Genomic DNA, 20,842 nt, shown 5'->3' with positions numbered 1-20,842 from the left:
GAACGAAGAACTATTCTCTAAAGGAATCATTGTGCGCTTAGCAAGCGTGGAGATGGCCCCATCCACCTTGGGAATGGTCCCCCACAACTCCAGCTGGGCCTCTGGGACGGGGAAAAGTTTTTTAAATTGAGAAGAGGGGGAAAAGGAAGAACCTAACCGCTCCCACTCATTCTTTATAATGTTCGCCATCTTGACAGGAACCGGGAAAGTCTGGGAAACCACCTGTCCTCATAGACCTTATCTAATTTAGGAATGGAGGGCTCTTCTTGAAGCTTCTGTTCCGGAACCTCTAAAGTAGCCAGTACTTGCTTTAGTAAGAAACGAAAGTTTTCCAAAAAAGGGCTCCTCCTCTACTGGAGGTTTAGATGACATGGACTTCGACCCCGAAAGGGCCCCTTCCGATGCATCGGAATGGGCCTGGTCGTCGTAACACCCTTCCGGGGCGTCCGACAGAGACAAATCCTGGGACGGGCAGGTATGAAGAGCTCTACGCTTGCGCTTAGCAGAACGAAGCAAAGCATGGATCACCTTAGCGACTGCTGTTTCAAGCTAGTCTGCAAAATCAGACGACCAAGCAAAGCTCCCCAAAGGGATAACAGTCAGACCCTGGGGAGCTGCATGTGGGATAGGGGACGCCATTAGGGAACGCACCTCACGGGACGGTGACCCCTCAGAGGTGGATGGCTCAGTAGTGCTAGACATTCTATTATGTTTGGAAGTCATAGCCTTCTCAAGGCATGTGGAACACAGTTGCGCAGGCTGGTCTACCAAAACCTCACAATAAACACAGGTATAAGACTTAGTTAAAGAGGGAGTGTCCTCTAACGCATCAGAATACTCCATAGCCTTTTAGAAAAAGATAAGACAGGCACCCTTATAACCACCAATGGCTGGGGCACTCACCACCTACTATGAACCGGACTGCAGAAACCGTTCGTATCCTCTGTCGCAGATCAGATCGGAAGTGAAGAGGCCCCATCCGGTCACAAGGATGTCTATGCAGGACCGTCCCTGCAGAGGAGAAAACGCGCCAAAAAAGTCTGCGCAAGAACTCCCGGAAGAGAACCTGTCAGTTCCACAAAAATGTTAGAGCCGCGTCCTTGCACGTAACACAGCAATAACACAAACTTATCATGTACATACACCCCTGTTCAATAACCCCTATATAGGAATATTAACCCTTGATTCTATAAAGATAAAGGTGCCACACTGTGGCCATCTTCTGTGTTATCATAATATAAAAAATGGAACAATCTTATCAGAATCTATGCCGTGGAACAGGAACACGGCCCTTCAGGTGTGACAGGTGGTAGTAGCGCTCCTGACATGGACTTGAGAGAAGAACGCAATCTGCCGATTGCTGGAGGAGCTGTTAATATGAGTCAGGATGGTGTTGCAAAGGGAAACTCCCTCTGCATCTCCGGACTCTAACGTTCACCCAGGCCCTCAACCGAGAAGCTTGAAGGGCTACTTAAACTCCTGTCCCATAGCAAAGGGTAGAACCCCTCATAAGAGACCTCCGATTTTCCGGCACCTCTCTGCCACCTCATGTGACGAAAGGCAAAGAATGACTGGGGGATGTTTTTAAGCCTTTGGCTGGGGTGTCTTTGCCTCCTCCTGGTGGCCAGGTTCTTAATTCCCACAAGAAATGAATGAACCCGTGGACTCTCCTCCCCTTTAGATAGAAAGTTGTTTAAAATGGTATGTTATAAACATCTAATTATGACTTTACTGTTTCTTTAAGGTAAGTATTGTAGCTACAGGTGAACTTTTCACCTGTAGCTTTGAAACATTTAAATTCATTTTAACGAAAATTCAGTATTTGTTTTGTTTTAAACTAAACAAATACCATAGTGCAGCCACCAAATATTCAGGGAAACTAATTTCCCTAAATATTCTGAACTAAAAATCATGAATGTCTAATTATGACTTTACTGTCCCTTTAAGGACGTTTACTTTTCAAGGCTGCATAAGAGTCGGAATTTTTTTATCGGATTCATCTCGCTCCAGCCATTATTTATTTAAATCATCTATCTTTTTTATCGAAGGCGAAGGTTGAGAGTTTTACGAACTCGGTCAAACTGTTTTCTAAATAGTTTTTTTCGACTGGCTTCTCTTATTTCACTTTTGGTATGATAAATTGCACTTTAGTCACTCTTTGTGAATATATTTGGTTAGATTTTTACACTGCTGATTGTATTTGTTTGCTCATTCTCATCTGATACCTCTGCACCATGAAAAATTCCTTGTATCATTTTCTTTTTTTATACTTGGCGAATAAATGATTCTATTCTTTTCTATACAAAAGCCCATTCACACTTCTTAAAGGGACAAGAAACCCATTCCCCCCCCCCCCCCCCCCTTTGTGATTCAGATAGAATTAAACACTTTTCCAATTTACTTCTGTTATCTAATTTGTTCTCTTGGTATCCTTTGTTCAAAATCATACCTAAGATTTAGAAGCTGATTAGTCGCAGCGCATATATACCTCTTGTCATTGGCTTACCGGTGTATTCAGCTAGCTTCCAGTAGTACATTGCCACTCCTTCAACAAAGCATACTAAAAGAGTAAAGCAAAATTAATAGAAGTAAATCGGAAAGTTGTTTAAAAAAAATCTATGCTCCAACTGTAACATGAAACATAACATTTTGGATTTCATGTCCCTTTAAGGTTACAGGAAAGATCTATTCATGTAACACCTTGGTTCACTGTGCAAGAAAAATACTAATTTGCATGTGTCATTCAAATACATATTCAACTCTCATTTTACAATAAGAATGTCATAGGTATCTTGGCATTATGGATGTACTTATATAGTCACACCAACATCCACAAATAGCGTATTTTGAATTTTTGCCACTGCTGTAAACGTCACTAGCAGTATTGGAATCTTTAAAGAGCCATTATAGTAAAAAAAATGACATGGTCTAATCCTTTAGAGCATGCAATTTTAACCCCTTCACTACCAGGACTTTCAGAGAAACATTTGCCCAAAATACCAGAGAATGTTCAGCATTTTTGCTATCACTCCATTTAAACAGAAATAGAGCCTTGTTTTTTGGTTTACCAGTCATTTTGGTTTGCCGGTCAAAACTATATATATATATTATATATATAAAACAAAAAGAGATATGAGTTGAGGACAAAGGTCCCCAATTCACCCTATGGCGCAATTATACAGTTGTAATACCGCCCTGAATTTACTACAGGACCCCTATATACTTCGCACTAGCTGAGAGTACCTAGCAGCCTGGTCCCAGAAAAAAGAGGCGTCCCTTAACACTTCCAACACAAAACAAAAAAAAAATACAACAAAGAATGTGAGATGGCGCAAGAAATCAGCTAGTATATATACATCAATACCGTATAAAATAATATATCATATATCATTAAAACAGAATTTATGCTTACCTGATAAATTACTTTCTCCAACGGTGTGTCCGGTCTACGGCGTCATCCATAACTTGTGGGAATATTCTCTTCCCCAACAGGAAATGGCAAAGAGCACAGCAAAAGCTGTCCATATAGTCCCTCCTAGGCTCCGCCCACCCCAGTCATTCGACCGACGGACAGGAGAAAAACAGGAGAAACCATAGGGTGCCGTGGTGACTGTAGTTAAAGAAAGAAATTCATCAAACCTGATTAAAAAACCAGGGCGGGCCGTGGACCGGACACACCGTTGGAGAAAGTAATTTATCAGGTAAGCATAAATTCTGTTTTCTCCAACATTGGTGTGTCCGGTCCACGGCGTCATCCATAACTTGTGGGAACCAATACCAAAGCTTTAGGACACGGATGAAGGGAGGGAGCCAATCAAGTTACCTAAACGGAAGGCACCACGGCTTGCAAAACCTTTCTCCCAAAAATAGCCTCCGAAGAAGCAAAAGTATCAAATTTGTAGAATTTGGCAAAAGTGTGCAGGGAAGACCAAGTTGCTGCCTTACATATCTGATCAACAGAAGCCTCGTTCTTGAAGGCCCATGTGGAAGCCACAGCCCTAGTAGAGTGAGCTGTGATGCGTTCGGGAGGCTGCCGTCCGGCAGTCTCATAAGCCAATCGGATGATGCTTTTCAGCCAAAAAGAAAGAGAGGTAGCAGTAGCTTTTTGACCTCTCCTCTTGCCAGAATAAACGACAAACAGAGAAGACGTTTGTCTGAAATCCTTTGTTGCTTCTAAATAGAACTTTAAAGCACGAACTACATCTAAATTGTGTAACAAACGTTCCTTCTTTGAAACTGGATTCGGACACAAAGAAGGCACAACTATTTCCTGGTTAATATTCTTGTTGGAAACAACCTTTGGAAGGAAACCAGGTTTCGTACGCAAAACAACCTTATCTGAATGGAACACCAGATAGGGCGGATTACACTGCAGAGCAGATAACTCAGAAACTCTTCTAGCAGAAGAAATAGCAACCAAAAACAGAACTTTCCAAGATAACATCTTGATATCTATGGAATGTAGAGGTTCAAACGGAACCCCTTGAAGAACTGAAAGAACTAAATTCAGACTCCAGGGAGGAGTCAAAGGTCTGTAAACAGGCTTGATCCTGACCAAAGCCTGAACAAAAGCTTGAACATCTGGCACAGCTGCCAGTCGTTTGTGTAACAAGACAGATAAAGCAGAAATCTGTCCCTTCAGAGAACTCGCTGATAATCCCTTATCCAAACCTTCTTGAAGAAAAGAAAGGATCCTAGGAATTTTGATCTTACTCCATGAGAATCCCTTGGATTCACACCAACAGATATATCTTTTCCATATTTTATGGTAAATTTTTCTAGTTACAGGTTCTCTGGCTTGTACCAGAGTATCTATCACAGAATCCGAAAACCCACGCTTAGATAAAATCAAGCGTTCAATTTCCAAGCCGTCAGCTGGAGGGAAACTAGATTTGGATGTTCGAATGGACCCTGTACTAGAAGATCCTGTCTCAAAGGTAGCTTCCATGGTGGAGCCGATGACATATTCACCAGGTCTGCATACCAAGTCCTGCGTGGCCACGCAGGAGCTATCAAGATCACTGAGGCCCTCTCCTGTTTGATCCTGGCTACCAGCCTGGGAATGAGAGGAAACGGTGGAAACACATAAGCTAGGTTGAAGGCCCAAGGCGCTACTAATGCATCCACTAGAGTTGCCTTGGGATCCCTGGATCTGGACCCGTAGCAAGGAACCTTGAAGTTCTGACGAGACGCCATCAGATCCATGTCTGGAATGCCCCATAATTGAGTCAACTGGGCAAATATCTCCGGGTGGAGTTCCCACTCCCCCGGATGGAATGTCTGACGACTCAGATAATCCGCCTCCCAGTTTTCCACTCCTGGGATGTGGATCGCAGATAGGTGGCAGGAGTGATCCTCCGCCCATTTTATGATTTTGGTCACTTCTCTCATCGCCAGGGAACTCCTTGTTCCCCCCTGATGGTTGATGTAAGCAACAGTCGTCATGTTGTCTGATTGGAATCATATGAATCTGGCCTTTGCTAGTTGAGGCCAAGCCCTGAGAGTATTGAATATCGCTCTCAGTTCCAGAATGTTTATCGGGAGAAGAGATTCTTCCCGAGACCATAGATCCTGAGCCTTCAGGGAGTCCCAGACCGCGCCCCAGCCCACTAGACTGGCGTTGGTCGTGACGATGACCCACTCTGGTCTGCGGAAGCTCATTCCCTGGGACAGGTGATGCTGGGTTAGCCACCAACGGAGTGAGTCTCTGGTCTTCTGATCTACTTGAATCACTGGAGACAAGTCTGTATAGTCCCCATTCCACTGTTTCAGCATGCACAGTTGTAATGGTCTTAGATGAATTCGCGCAAAAGGAACTATGTCCATTGCTGCAACCATCAACCCTACTACTTCCATGCACTGAGCTATGGAAGGTTGTGGAACAGAGTGAAGAACTTGACAAGCGTTTAGAAGTTTTGACTTTCTGACATCTGTCAGGAAAATCTTCATTTCTAAAGAATCTATTATTGTCCCCAAGAAAGGAACTCTTGTCGACGGAGACAGGGAACTCTTTTCTATGTTCACCTTCCACCCGTGAGATCTGAGAAAGGCCAGAACGATGTCTGTGTGAGCCTTTGCCTTTGAAAGAGACGACGCTTGTATCAGAATGTCGTCCAAGTAAGGTGCCACTGCAATGCCCCTTGGTCTTAGAACCGCTAGAAGGGACCCGAGTACCTTTGTGAAAATCCTTGGAGCATTGGCTAGCCCGAATGGGAGAGCCACAAACTGGTAATGTTTGTCCAGAAAGGCGAACCTTAGGAACTGATGATGATCTTTGTGGATAGGAATATGTAGATACGCATCCTTTAGATCCACGCTAGTCATAAATTGACCCTCCTGGATTGAAGGTAAAATCGTTCGAATAGTTTCCATTTTGAACGATGGCACTCTGAGAAATTTGTTTAGAATCTTTAAATCCAGAATTGGTCTGAAAGTTCCCTCTTTTTTGGGAACTACAAACAGATTTGAGTAAAACCCCATTCCTTGTTCCACAGTTGGAACTGGGTGTATCACTCCCATTTTTAACAGGTCTTCTACACAATGTAAGAATGCCTGTCTCTTTATTTGGTTTGAAGATAAGTGAGACATGTGGAACCTTTAAAATGACGAACCGGAGCCGTTTACAGTTTTAACCCCTCTACAGTCCCAGCTACAGCCTTTGCTGCGACTTTACCAAACCCAGGGGGGTATACGATACCAAATGAAGCCTTCTAGGAACCTTTTCAACCACTTCCAGACCCACACACATGCAGCTGCATGTCCTGCTCTCAAAAGTAACTGTGCAGTAATGGCGCGAAAATGAGGCTCTGCCTACTACATAGAAGGCCCTTCCTGACTGGGAAGGTGTCTAAACCAGTGCCTGACGTAAAAAAAACGTTCCCCAAAGTGATAAAGTGTGAATTTCAACTTCAAGCTGTATAAAATGCCCAAATAAAGCAATCGATCTAGCCCATAAAAGTGTCTACCAGTTTTATAGCCCATATTAAGCCCTTTATTCTGTTTGAGACTAAGAAAATGGCTTACCGGTCCCCATGATGGGGAAAATGACAGCCTTCCAGCATTACTCAGTCTTGTTAGAAATATGGCTAGTCATACCTTAAGCAGAAAAGTCTGCCAACTGTTTCCCCCAACTGAAGTTATCTCATCTCAACAGTCCTATGTGGAAACAGCAAACGATTTTAGTTACTGCTGCTAAAATCATATTCCTCTCACAAACAGAACATACCAGCACTATTTTAAAATAACAAACTCTTGATAGTAGAATAAAAAACTACAACTAAACACCACATACTCTGCTTGTTCAGCGGCAAAGAGAATGACTGGGGTGGGCGGAGCCTCGGAGGGACTATATGGACAGCTTTTGCTGTGCTCTTTGCCATTTCCTGTTGGGGAAGAGAATATTCCCACAAGTTATGGATGACGCCGTGGACCGGACACACCAATGTTGGAGAAAAGGTGCCAGAAAAGAGAAAGATATTCCCCTAACAATGTAACTCTAAGCACTTACAATTAAAAAAGAAAATTAATAGCACAGAATACAAAAGAAAAATGGGTGGGAGATAAAAATAAATCAAATAACAAGTAAGTGTCACAGTTCCAGAGGATTTAAAATCAGATTAAATGTATATATATGTAGTTACACACATATATATATAAACAATAAAAAAAATCAGCAGTTCTTCATCGCTGTCTCCCCTAATGGATGTGCACTTACTTCTAAAACCCTCAATCAAATGAGGTAAGGATGTAGCAGAATTCACAAATGGGCTAGGCGCCTCCTGTAGTATGGATCAGGTGTGTAGTAGATCTCTGGTCATATGCAGAATCTTGTCACAGATATTATAATCAGACTCCGTGTGGATACTCCAAGGTCCAATGCTTTTTAAAGTAGGCAGGAGACTCTCCACTCCGGTGACCATATAGATGGAAAAAGCCAGAAAAACATAGCATAGTGTGATACCGTTTAATGATAAAGTTTAAAAGCACAACATACAAGTTACCACTCACATTTAGAGTCCTCAACATATGAGGTATGAATACAGCATGTTAAAAATGATCCACAGCATCCAAAGTAATTAAACAACTGAACCCAAGTATATCTAGTTCAATTCAGGGAACTAGAACCACCGCTCGATCCAGTATACACAGGAGGATACTTTCTATCTTAAAATATTCCTTACGCGTTTCGAAGGGGTTAAAACAGTATTTCCCTTCTTCATCAGAGGTAGATGATGAAGAAGGGAAATACTGTTTTAACCCCTTCGAAACGCGTAAGGAATATTTTAAGATAGACTGTATCCTCCTGTGTATACTGGATCGAGCGGTGGTTCTAGTTCCCTGGATTGAACTAGATATACTTGGGTTCAGTTGTTTAATTACTTTGGATGCTGTGGATCATTTTTAACATGCTGTATTCATACCTCATATGTTGAGGACTCTAAATGTGAGTGGTAACTTGTATGTTGTGCTTTTAAACTTTATCATTAAACGGTATCACACTATGCTCTGTTTTTCTGGCTTTTTCCATCTATATGGTCACCGGAGTTGAGAGTCTCCTGCCTACTTTAAAAAGCATTGGACCTTGGAGTATCCACACGGAGTCCGATTATAATATCTGTGACAAGATTCTGCATATGACCAGAGATCTACTACACACCTGATCCATACTACAGGAGGCGCCTAGCCCATTTGTGAATTCTGCTACATCCTTACCTCATTTGATTGAGGGTTTTAGAAGTAAGTGCACATCCATTAGGGGAGACAGCGATGAAGAACTGCTGATTTTTTTTAATTGTTTATATATATATATATATATATGTGTGTGTGTAACTACATATATATACATTTAATCTGACTTTAAATCCTCTGGAACTGTGACACTTACTTGTTATTTGATTTATTTTTATCTCCCACACATTTTTCTTTTGTATTCTGTGCTATTAATTTTCTTTTTTAATTGTAAGTGTTTAGAGTTACATTGTTGGGGGAATATCTTTCTCTTTTCTGGCACCTTTTAATGATATATTATTTTATACGGTATTGATGTATATATACTAGCTGATTTCTTGCGCAATCTCACATTCTTTGTTGTATATATATATATATATATATATATATATATATAAAAATATATATATATATTTTTAGTAGTCAACGCAATGTATTGATCTAGGCCTCTTTTGGTATATTTCATGCCACCATTTCTCACTCAAATGCGATCAAACTATTTACATAGTGCTTGTGCAATCATGGCACAAATGGTTATAAAAGCATTTCTGTGATCCCCTTTGTTCAGAAATAGCATATATATATATATGGTTTTGCCATTTCTTTTCAGTAATTAGAAGGCCACTAATTGCAGCTCTGCGCACAACACTTCTATTATTCCCGGCAGTGATGGGGTTAATTAGGTAGTTTGTAAGGTTAATTTTAGCTTAAGTGTAGATTACCCTCCCACCTGATACTTTGCACCCCCTGATCCCTCCCAAATAGCTCTCTTCCCTCCCATGCCCCCCACTGGTTGCCCCCATCTTAAGTACTGGCAGACAGTCTTCTAATAAAAAATTCAAAACTTTTTTTTTGAATTACATTTTTTTTCTGCAGTGTAGGATCCCCCCCCAACCTCCATGATCCCTCCCAAACAGCTCTCTAACCCTTCTCCCTCTAACTATTGCCGCCATCTTAGGTACTGGCAGCTGTCTGCCAATACCTATAAACCCCCATTTTTATTTATTTTGTAGTGTAGTGGTCCCACCACTCCCCCCCACACCCCTTTTATGTAGTGTAGCTGCCCCATCCCTCAATGTCCCTTTTTTCTGTAGCGTAGGGCCCTCCCACTCCCTCCCCTAACACCATCATATGTTACATAAAGATCCCTATTTTGTTGGTTTGCAGAACCTCTATTACAGAAAGGCTTTGATACATTGATAGTCCTAAACACTTAAAAGAACCGTCTAGTCAGAATTAAACTTTCATGATTCGGATAGGGCATGCAATTTTAAACAACTTTCCAATTTACTTTATCTTCAAATTTCCTTTGTTCTATTGGTATTCATTTTTGAAAGATAAACCTAGGGTAGTTTCAAACTGATTTAAAAACAGTTGAAAACTGACTCTTATCTCAGTGCATTTTTACAGCTATTGACAGTTAGACAGTACTAGTTCATGTGTGTCAGATAGATAATTGATTGGCTAAACTGCATGTCTGTCAAAAGCACTGAGACTAAGGGGGCAGTCTGCAGAGGCTTAGATAAGGTTATCACAGAGGTAAAAAGAATATTAATATAATCATGTTAGTTACACAAAACTGGGGAATGGGTAATAAAGGGATTATCTATCTTTTTAAAAAACAAATATTTTCAAGTAGGGATACTAAACCCACATTTTTTTCTATTATGATTCAGATAGAGCATGCAATTTTAAGCAACTTTCTAATTTATTCCTATTGTCAATTTTTCTTTGTTCTCTAGATATCTTTATTTGAAAGGCAGGAATGTAAGATTAGAAGTAGGCCCATTTTTGGTTCAGCACCTGGGTAGCACTTGCTGATTGGTGGTTAAATGAAGCCGTTTAGCGGGACAGAGCTCAGAATCTACGACTGTACCTATCAAATAGGGACAGTTTGGAGGTCTGCTTGAGGATACATTGCTCTTATGTCTTGGAGATGTCTTTCTATCCAGACAAGAAGTTATTAGATTTCTTTTAATCAACCCTTCCTTTCTTTTAAATTAACATGAGATGCTGTCGTCACAGCAGCGTCCCAATTGCCTTGAAGGTTCTATACATTCTTGAGTATGGTACAAATATGTACTTCATTAATCTATCAATATTGCTTGAGTTTATTGGAACTGAAGATTTATGAACTGTATTTATGTCAATGTGTTTACTTAGAAAGTAAGAAACTATGTAGATATGCATGACTTATAGACTGCTAATCTTACCTAATGCACCTTATAATACTGGTAGTATAAAGGACATGTTTAACAATGATGAGTTTCTTCACGTCAATATTTATTTATAAATAAACCATTTATTCTTAGTGATTATACAGTTATAAGACCTTTAATTGGTAACCCCCCCCCCCACACACACACACAATTTGAATGTGCGACAGTAAAGACAGGGTAATCTGAGGTTGTGTTCCAGCTAAACACAGATTTAATATGCTAGTATGTGTTTGAGTTCTGATATACTATTTTGTATAATAACAGTTTAGTTTTATCATTACTTTTACACTGTTATAATATTTTGCCTTTAATGGGAGACCAGGATATATTTTATATAGAGTACCTTGAGTGCTGTGATAATGATTTAGAAAACCGTTTTAAATTAGTGTCACCTTTCTGAGATGTTGACATTAGATTTTAATTTCTTATTACATCAATAGTTTTATTAAATATTGAAGATAAGTACAATTCATTGTAGAGATGTCCCAATAAAACGTAAAACTTTTTTTCTTAGCCTTACAGCTTAAAGGGACAGTCAACACCAAAATTGTTATTGTTTAAAAAGATAGATAATGCCTTTACTACCCATTCCCCCAGCTTTGCACAACCAATATTGTTTTATTAGAAGAGACTTAGATACAAGGTAATCACAGAGGTTAAAAGTATATTAATATAATAATGTTGGCTGTGCAAAACTGGGTAATGGGTAATAAAAGGAATTATCTATCTTTTTTAAACAGTAACAATTTTGGAATTGACTGTCCCCTTAAGGTTCTTCAAATGTTGCTAACAGAAATATAGACAAGGAGCAAAATACAGAGCAGATGGGCTTTGAAATGGGTGTTTCACTACTCTGCCAGATAAAACTAACACAATGATCCAATTCCTTTTCTAAACCCATCACACAGACATTTAAAACATAAATTTGGAGTTAAAAAAAAAAGAAGGTCAAGACAAGAACTGCTACGTAAACAGTCAGATAATAATAATAATAATAATAATAATAATAATAAAGTAGCACATACATGCACACAGCTGATGTGCTGTACATTTCACTCACCAAAGGATCCATCATCTTCTCCTCTCTGCAGCAGATATGAATACAGCCTGGTCACATGGCCCTGCTCAGTGTCTGTAGGAATAAAAAACATCTCTAGGTGCGAAAAACGTATTTGCCAATCCTCTCAAACACCCGAACTCCTCCTCAACTTCTCTCTTAAATCTACTCTCATATATATACAGCAGATTTAAAATCCCTTGCTGTGGACTCACTTAAGGGCCATTATAGTAGGAAAAATGACATTAGTTAGACCAATACTAACAACACTGCAAGTCTATGTGTTTAAAGGGATATGAAACCCAATTTTTGTTTCTGTGATTCAGACAGAGCGCACAATTTTTAAAACGTTTCCACTTCTATTAAAAAATTTGTTTAGTTCCCATTGTATTCTATGGTGAAGAGATACCTAGCTAGGTGTAAGGAGTACTACATGACAGGAAATAGTGCTGCCATCTAGTGTTCTTGTAAACGGATAACATTGTTGCAAAACTGCTGCCATATACGTGCACGCTGCTGACCTTATATCCCTGCTTTTCAACAAAAGGTACCAATAGAAAGGGAAAAAAATTATTATAGATGTAAATTAGAAGGTTGTTTAAAATGCATGCTTTAGCTGAATCATGAAAGAAAATTTGGGTTTCATGTCCCTTTAAAGCATCACTTGTGAACTACAGCGAACTGTTGGTCCTGAGAGGAAACATCTGCTGACCCAATAACTTACGAGACTATTGTTGGGTTAGTGCAGTTTCGGCTCAGGATTAGCAGTTCTCTGCTAAAAGTATCTAGATTCATCCACCTTAAATCTTTGGAGCGAACGGTAGTGAATACGTTGATCCACCGTAAGGATAGGATGATTTGGGTAAAAAAGGAGGAGCTTAAAAGGGACATTAAACACTTTGCATAAATAAAAAGAGAGAAGCGCTCAACCTGGGAACGAACAATAGCATAATAGCTTGTTCTATGGCTAGTTACCACCCTAGAAGCAGCCTCTTTTTGCTCAATATGTGCCTTTCACAGAGAAGAACTTTCCTGAAGCATATCAGTCTGATCCTGACTTCACAGTACAGTCCAGCCCCGAAACACCAGGCAATCCCTCTCTGAACAAGAGAAACAGCAAAACCCCAGACGTACGTTTCGGCCTATTGTGGGCCTCGTCAGTGAGGTGCAGCCATATCCCTCTAGGCACTTCTGAGCAACGGGTCCACGTCTGGATTCCCGCATCACACTTAGGGAGACTTCCCCAAGTGTCATAATTTGCATAAATAAAAAGAGAGAAGCGCTCAACCTGGGAACAACCTGTACTGTGAAGTCAGGATCAGACTGATATGCTTCAGGAAAGTTTTTCTCTGTGAAAGGCACATGTTGAGCAAAAAGAGGCTGCTTCTAGGGTGGTAACTAGCCATAGAACAAGCTATTATGCTATTGTTCGTTTCCAGGTTGAGCGCTTCTCTCTTTTTATTTATGCAAATTATGACATTTTGGGAAGTCTCCCTAAGTGTGATGCGGGAATCCAGACGTGGACCCGTTGCTCAGTGTGCCTAGAGGGATATGGCTGCACCTCACTGACGAGGCCCACAATAGGCCGAAACGCATGTCTGGGGTTTTGCTGTTTCTCTCGTTCAGAGAAGGATTGCCTGGTATTTCGGGGCTGGACTGTACTGTGAAGTCAGGATCAGACTGATATGCTTCAGGAAAGTTTTTCTCTGTGAAAGGCACATGTTGAGCAAAAAGAGGCTGCTTCTTGGGTGGTAACTAGCCATAGAACAAGCTATTATGCTATTGTTCGTTTCCAGGTTGAGCGCTTCTCTCTTTTTATTTATGCAAATTATGACATTTTGGGAAGTCTCCCTAAGTGTAATGCGGGAATCCAGACGTGGACCTGTTGCTCAGTGTGCCTAGAGGGATATGGCTGCACCTCACTGACGAGGCCCACAATAGGCCGAAACGCATGTCTGGGGTTTTGCTGTTTCTCTCGTTCAGAGAAGGATTGCCTGGTATTTCGGGGCTGGACTGTACTGTGAAGTCAGGATCAGACTGATATGCTTCAGGAAAGTTTTTCTCTGTGAAAGGCACATGTTGAGCAAAAAGAGGCTGCTTCTTGGGTGGTAACTAGCCATAGAACAAGCTATTATGCTATTGTTCGCTTCCAGGTTGAGCGCTTCTCTCTTTTTATTTACATTAAACACTTTGATATGGTAATATAAAGTAATACATTTTATATATATATATATATATATATATATATATATAAATTTGCATTATACTTTCATTATTTATTTTGTCCCTTTTTCCTGTAATTCCATTCTGAAATTGTGAGATTTTCAGTTCCCATTAGAAATGGAAGTGCAGAACACTCTGCACACTCTAGTGACCTATTTATAACTGTTTTATAGACAAAAGAAAGATGAAGAACCTATTACAAAATATTATATATATATATAAATACATCCATACATGTCCTGAAAGTACACTATACGTTGGAATTCAGGGATGGTGGGGCGCAAGAGAATATATAGAGGTACCATCATATTAAGTAAGAACAAGAAATATAGATCTCTGGCACACACTTACTAGGAAGGGGATGAGAAAGGGACTATATAATAAAACATAACTTTTAATAATATAGGATAAAAAGTGTAAACATAACACAGAGTAAAATCATTTAAAAGAGAAACACAAAGTAGCACTGTCCGAGTGAAATGGAGAAAAGGAGGTTGTTATCCTATCAATACCAGTGTAAATTAAGGAGGCTGAAATTCAAGAGTCAAAGGACAGAGGGGCCCATTGTGTAGCACCAAAAAAAGATCCCTCTATTTAAATTATACTATGTTTTTGGGAATCCTAAAATTAGTGGGCAATCAAGGGGCTTAGCACTATACTGACGCTTGGTGTGCTTACACAATTATTGTAAAAAGTTCAGGGCATCATCCTCAATAACCAGTTAAAACTAAAAAATTAGCAATGCCTCCCAGTTTGTATATCACAAATGACCACAATTAAGTCCCTAATCAAGTGCTCAGACAGGCGAACGCCTGACGCGCGTTTCGCCTGAGCTTTATCAAAGGCTCCTTTGATATTTTTTCCTGAGTAGTACTTTAACTTTGCAGGGGTTAAACATAGAGTTGCAGGGTCACTAGTGATGTTTTCAATATAATGGCCCTTTAAAATGAAATACATGGTCTGCTATATGATACTGGTTCCCCATGACTCAAACTGAACCAATGCGTAATTTTTCTTATGTATTTCACTAACCATATCTGTATACTTATTCTGATCTGGATTTAATAATACCACAGTACTTTGTAACAAAGTACCTTTAATAAGAATATACCACCTAGAATAAAGCTATTAACTTGCCCTACACAAATAATAAACATTCAAACATCTTCTTGTTTAAAACTCCCAGTTCTCATGTATGTGACCAACCACCCTTACTTCTCCCCTTATTCAAACCTTGCCCCCATTCTCCAGGTTCCTGTAAGTATTCTGCTGCATGCTTGTATGTCCACAGTACAGGATGCAAAAGGCGACAATAGAAAGTAAGCAAGTCTGCATGCTTTTCTGAGCGTCCCACCTGACAGAGAAATGAATACACAGATTCTGATACACACATAGCAGGATGGAATTGTTATATATAAGCAAACATTGTTTACAAGTTGTGTACAATATTATTATGTGCATGTGTATTATTTAATTTAAAGGGACATTTAACCCAAAATATTTATTTCATTATTCAGATAGAGAATAGAATTTTAAAAAAGTTTCTAATTTACTTCTATTATCAAATTTGCTTCCTTCTCATCATATTCTTTGTTGAAGACACACCTTGGTAGCTAGCGTGCACATGCCTGAAGCACTACATGACAGGAAATAGTGCTGCCATCTAGTGTTTCTGCTAATGTAATTGTTGCAAAACTGCTGCCATATAGTGCTGCAGACATTTTCAACAAAGCATAACAAGGAAACAAAGAAAATTTGATAACAGAAGTAAATTGGAAAGTTGTTGAAAATTGCGTGCTCTATCTGAATCATGAAAGAAAAAATTGGGGTTTATGTCCCTTTAAGAAACAAGTTATCAAGTCAAAAATCAGTCAACAGCACTTCTTATATACAACAGTTATGCATCTGCCCTGTCCTCCTTGCCACTTGTCAGACGAGAGCTAGTTAAACACATCAGGGGAGCCAATAACATTTATATGTGCCTCCGACAATCAGCAGCTAGCTCCCAGTAGCCAACTACAGTTCCCGAGCCCACCTAAGTAGGCTCTTCAATAAATTATACCAACAGAACAAAGCAAATTAGATGAAATAAGTACATTTCTAAGTTGTTTAAAATGTTATGCTCTATCTGAATCATTAAAGTTTTTGCTCTACAAAACATATCAAAAATACATTACAAAGTAAGTTACACTCATAACACCATCTAATAAAAATTATTTTGTGACCGCAAAAATATAGAATTAACTTGTACTTAGATTTTCAGCTGATACTGAGATCACCATCTGTGTTCCCTAGTACTTTGTGTTAACAGATCTTCTAACCATTTAAACTCTTTTTGAGTGATGGTTACTAGAGTTTTGTTAAAGTGATGGTAAATCTGAACTTACCATTATATCCTAGTTTTTTTTTTTTTTAACTCTTATATAAATATAAAATAAGTTTTACTAATTGCCATTTCTATGTTTACCCCCCCCCTCCGCCCTTTTTTTTCTGTAGTGTAGTGACATATAAACTGCAACATTTCTATTGTTAGCAAAACAGAAATCTGAACTCTTGTTCCAATCCTTGTGTGGCTGTCACATAACGGGGATTCCTTTAGTGAGGACAGACATGTAAAAACTTTTATTGTGCAACAAAAAAATATATATTTATAAGCCTTTAGTAACTATGTAAAAAATAAATAATGTCCCACTAGTATATAGAATATACTTAGAAACTGTGCTAAATTTCCCATCACTTTAATAGTAGCAAGTAATGGAATCCCTCACCTTGTAGTATCGCTTGATATCTTCTCCCATACATTCACTGTCACTGTCAGTAAAGTCATCTGCTTTCCACATCAGAGTGTCCACAAAACGTTTCCTCCCAGTGTCACAGGCTGTAGCTGCATTGGGATCCTGAGGACGCATGTCAGAGCAGTAAAAGGACAGACAAGGTGGGCTTATTTCATAATTAAGGAGAACCATAAAAGTATTTCTTGTTTATCTATCCTTGAGATTTATTAAAATGTAAAAAGTTTGAAAGAGAGAAGCTGAAATAGTTATTAACATCACAGTTGTGTACAAATATATGTATATCAGAGAAGCCATTGTGCTAAGCTAATGTAGGTTTGTTCACTGAAGAAGCACTAGATCTAACTGCATAAACGTAAATACTATAATTTCTATAATTTTCTATTGTGACTGCACAATAACTTTTCTGTGTTCTCTTGTTGAAGAGTAAACCTAGGTAGGCTCAGGAGCAGCAATACTGGGAGCTAACTTAATACATAGGGTGGACATGCTGTAACCCCCAGTAGCTCCCAGAAGTGCATGGATGCTTCTGAATCTACCTAGGTTTACTTTCATGATGGTGAGAGTCAATGAGGCATTATATGTGGGATTATCTCCACCAGAAGGGAGGAAAACAAACCCAAACATATCAAACATCATAACATATCTCATACTTTCCCAGAATCCCTCAGCCATACATATAGCCAACTAGGAGGAGGAAACTAGAAAAACAGGAAAGGTCAAAGCAGAACAAATAAAATGCAAAACATGTTCACAGATGTACAGAATGACAAGGGCAAGACATGTAGACTCTCACCATTATAAAAGTAATTAATTTACCATCTAAGCATACATTTTATTTTCATTTATAAGATGATGGGAGTCCATAAGACTTTACATGTGAGATCTTATACCTAAGCAGTCAGGTCCACGAGACCACTATGTAATGGGGGACAAGGCAGGTAAAGGCAGTACTTTCCTTCCAAAAGCAGACTAAAAGGGGCAAAACACTTCAAAATGTTAAAACTTAGTACAGGTGTGCAAAGTAGACTAAGTGGCTGCCTTACATATCCTATCTATAAAAGGACTCATTATGGAAGGCTAAAGAAGTAGCAACTGGTCTAGTGGAATGAGAAGTAATGTGTTCAGGAGGTCTTACCCACAACCACATATGCTTTACCAATTAAGAACTTAAGCCAAGCAGCTAAAGTAACTTCCAATGTTTTGTGATCCTTACGAGGTCCAGAAAAATTAGCTAATAGAAAAAGAATCTCCCAGGACAGAGACTGAAGGTCTAATCAATGCATGGGTTTAAAAGGAGAAGAATGAATAACCCTTAAAACAAAATTAAGGAGGAGTAACTGGTTGAACTATTGGCCTAATATAATACGTACATTAGACTGAACGACCAGGTAACTACTAGGCTATGTTTCAGATATACATCACTAAGGGCAGGCCCAAAATGTGTAGCTTTCTTTCATGTAATTAGCAAGAGTCCATGAGCTAGTGACGTATGGGATATACATTCCTACCAGGAGGGGCAAAGTTTCCCAAACCTCAAAATGCCTATAAATACACCCCTCACCACACCCACAATTCAGTTTTACAAACTTTGCCTCCGATGGAGGTGGTGAAGTAAGTTTGTGCTAGATTCTACGTTGATATGCGCTCCGCAGCAAGTTGGAGCCCGGTTTTCCTCTCAGCGTGCAGTGAATGTCAGAGGGATGTGAGGAGAGTATTGCCTATTTGAATGCAGTGATCTCCTTCTACGGGGTCTATTTCATAGGTTCTCTGTTATCGGTCGTAGAGATTCATCTCTTACCTCCCTTTTCAGATCGACGATATACTCTTATATATACCATTACCTCTACTGATTCTCGTTTCAGTACTGGTTTGGCTATCTACTATATATAGATGAGTGTCCTGGGGTAAGTAAGTCTTATTTTCTGTGACACTCCTAGCTATGGTTGGGCACTTTGTTTATAAAGTTCTAAATATATGTATTCAAACATTTATTTGCCTTGACTCAGAATGTTCAACTTTCCTTATTTTCAGACAGTCAGTTTCATATTTGGGATAATGCATTTTTATTTAACATTTTTTCTTACCTTAAAATTTGACTTTTTCCCTGTGGGCTGTTAGGCTCGCGGGGGCTGAAAATGCTTCATTTTATTGCGTCATTTTTTGGCGCGGACTTTTTTGGCGCAAAAATTCTATTTCCGTTTCCGGCGTCATACGTGTCGCCGGAAGTTGCGTCATTTTTTGACGTTATTTTGCGCCAAAAATGTCGGCGTTCCGGATGTGGCGTCATTTTTGGCGCCAAAAAAGCATTTAGGCGCCAAATAATGTGGGCGTCTTATTTGGCGCGAAAAAATATGGGCGTCACTTTTGTCTCCACATTATTTAAGTCTCATTTTTTATTGCTTCTGGTTGCTAGAAGCTTTTTCTTTGGCATTTTTTCCCATTCCTGAAACTGTCATTTAAGGAATTTGATCAATTTTGCTTTATATATATGTTGTTTTTTCTCTTACATATTGCAAGATGTCTCACGTTGCATCTGAGTCAGAAGATACTACAGGAAAATCGCTGTCAAGTGCTGAATCTACCAAAGCTAAGTGTATCTGCTGTAAACTTTTGGTAGCTATTCCTCCAGCTGTTGTTTGTATTGATTGTCATGACAAACTTGTTAAAGCAGATAATATTTCCTTTAGTAAAGTACCATTGCCTGTTGCAGTTCCTTCAACATCTAAGGTGCAGAATGTTCCTGATAATATAAGAGATTTTGTTTCTGAATCCATAAAGAAGGCTATGTCTGTTATTTCTCCTTCTAGTAAACGTAAAAAATCTTTTAAAACTTCTCTCCCTACAGATGAATTTTTAACTGAACATCATCATTCTGATTCTGATGATTCCTCTGGTTCAGAGGATTCTGTCTCAGAGGTTGATGCTGATAAATCTTCATATTTATTTAAAATGGAATTTATTCGTTCTTTACTTAAAGAAGTCCTAATTGCTTTAGAAATAGAGGATTCTGGTCCTCTTGATACTAAATCTAAACGTTTAAATAAGGTTTTTAAAACTCCTGTAGTTATTCCAGAAGTTTTTCCTGTCCCTGATGCTATTTCTGCAGTAATTTCCAAAGAATGGGATAATTTGGGTAATTCATTTACTCCTTCTAAACGTTTTAAACAATTATATCCTGTGCCGTCTGACAGATTAGAATTTTGGGACAAGATCCCTAAAGTTGATGGGGCTATTTCTACCCTTGCTAAACGTACTACTATTCCTACGTCAGATGGTACTTCGTTTAAGGATCCTCTAGATAGGAAAATTGAGTCCTTTCTAAGAAAAGCTTATCTGTGTTCAGGTAATCTTCTTAGACCTGCTATATCTTTGGCTGATGTTGCTGCAGCTTCAACTTTTTGGTTGGAAACTTTAGCGCAACAAGTAACACATCGTGATTCTCATGATATTATTATTCTTCTTCAACATGCTAATAATTTTATCTGTGATGCCATTTTTGATATTATCAGAGTTGATGTCAGGTTTATGTCTCTAGCTATTTTAGCTAGAAGAGCTTTATGGCTTAAAACTTGGAATGCTGATATGGCTTCTAAATCAACTTTACTTTCCATTTCTTTCCAGGGTAACAAATTATTTGGTTCTCAGTTGGATTCCATTATTTCAACTGTTACTGGTGGGAAAGGAACTTTTTTACCACAGGATAAAAAATCTAAAGGTAAAAACAGGGCTAATAATCGTTTTCGTTCTTTTCGTTTCAACAAAGAACAAAAGCCTGATCCTTCATCCTCAGGAGCAGTTTCAGTTTGGAGACCATCTCCAGT

The 20,842-nt window shown here is 39.1% G+C and overlaps 1 protein-coding gene across 1 annotated transcript in view; it reads right to left on the bottom strand.

The window, feature by feature from the left end:
- The window catches only part of GPAT2 (glycerol-3-phosphate acyltransferase 2, mitochondrial), a 744,505-nt gene that overhangs the window by 101,992 nt on the left and 621,671 nt on the right, over positions 1 to 20,842 (bottom strand). Inside the window, exons 18-20 of the mRNA XM_053719460.1 lie at positions 16,995 to 17,123; positions 15,460 to 15,580; positions 12,007 to 12,078 (exon numbers count right to left, since the gene is read on the bottom strand). Coding sequence (XP_053575435.1) covers positions 12,007 to 12,078; positions 15,460 to 15,580; positions 16,995 to 17,123 — 322 coding nt within the window. The remainder of the gene's footprint in view (positions 1 to 12,006; positions 12,079 to 15,459; positions 15,581 to 16,994; positions 17,124 to 20,842) is intronic.

This window comes from Bombina bombina, chromosome 6 (genome assembly GCF_027579735.1).
Source record: "Bombina bombina isolate aBomBom1 chromosome 6, aBomBom1.pri, whole genome shotgun sequence".
Taxonomy (NCBI): domain Eukaryota; kingdom Metazoa; phylum Chordata; class Amphibia; order Anura; family Bombinatoridae; genus Bombina; species Bombina bombina.
Note: the sequence above shows the minus strand (reverse complement) of the source record. Positions and strands in the feature narration are given on the sequence as shown.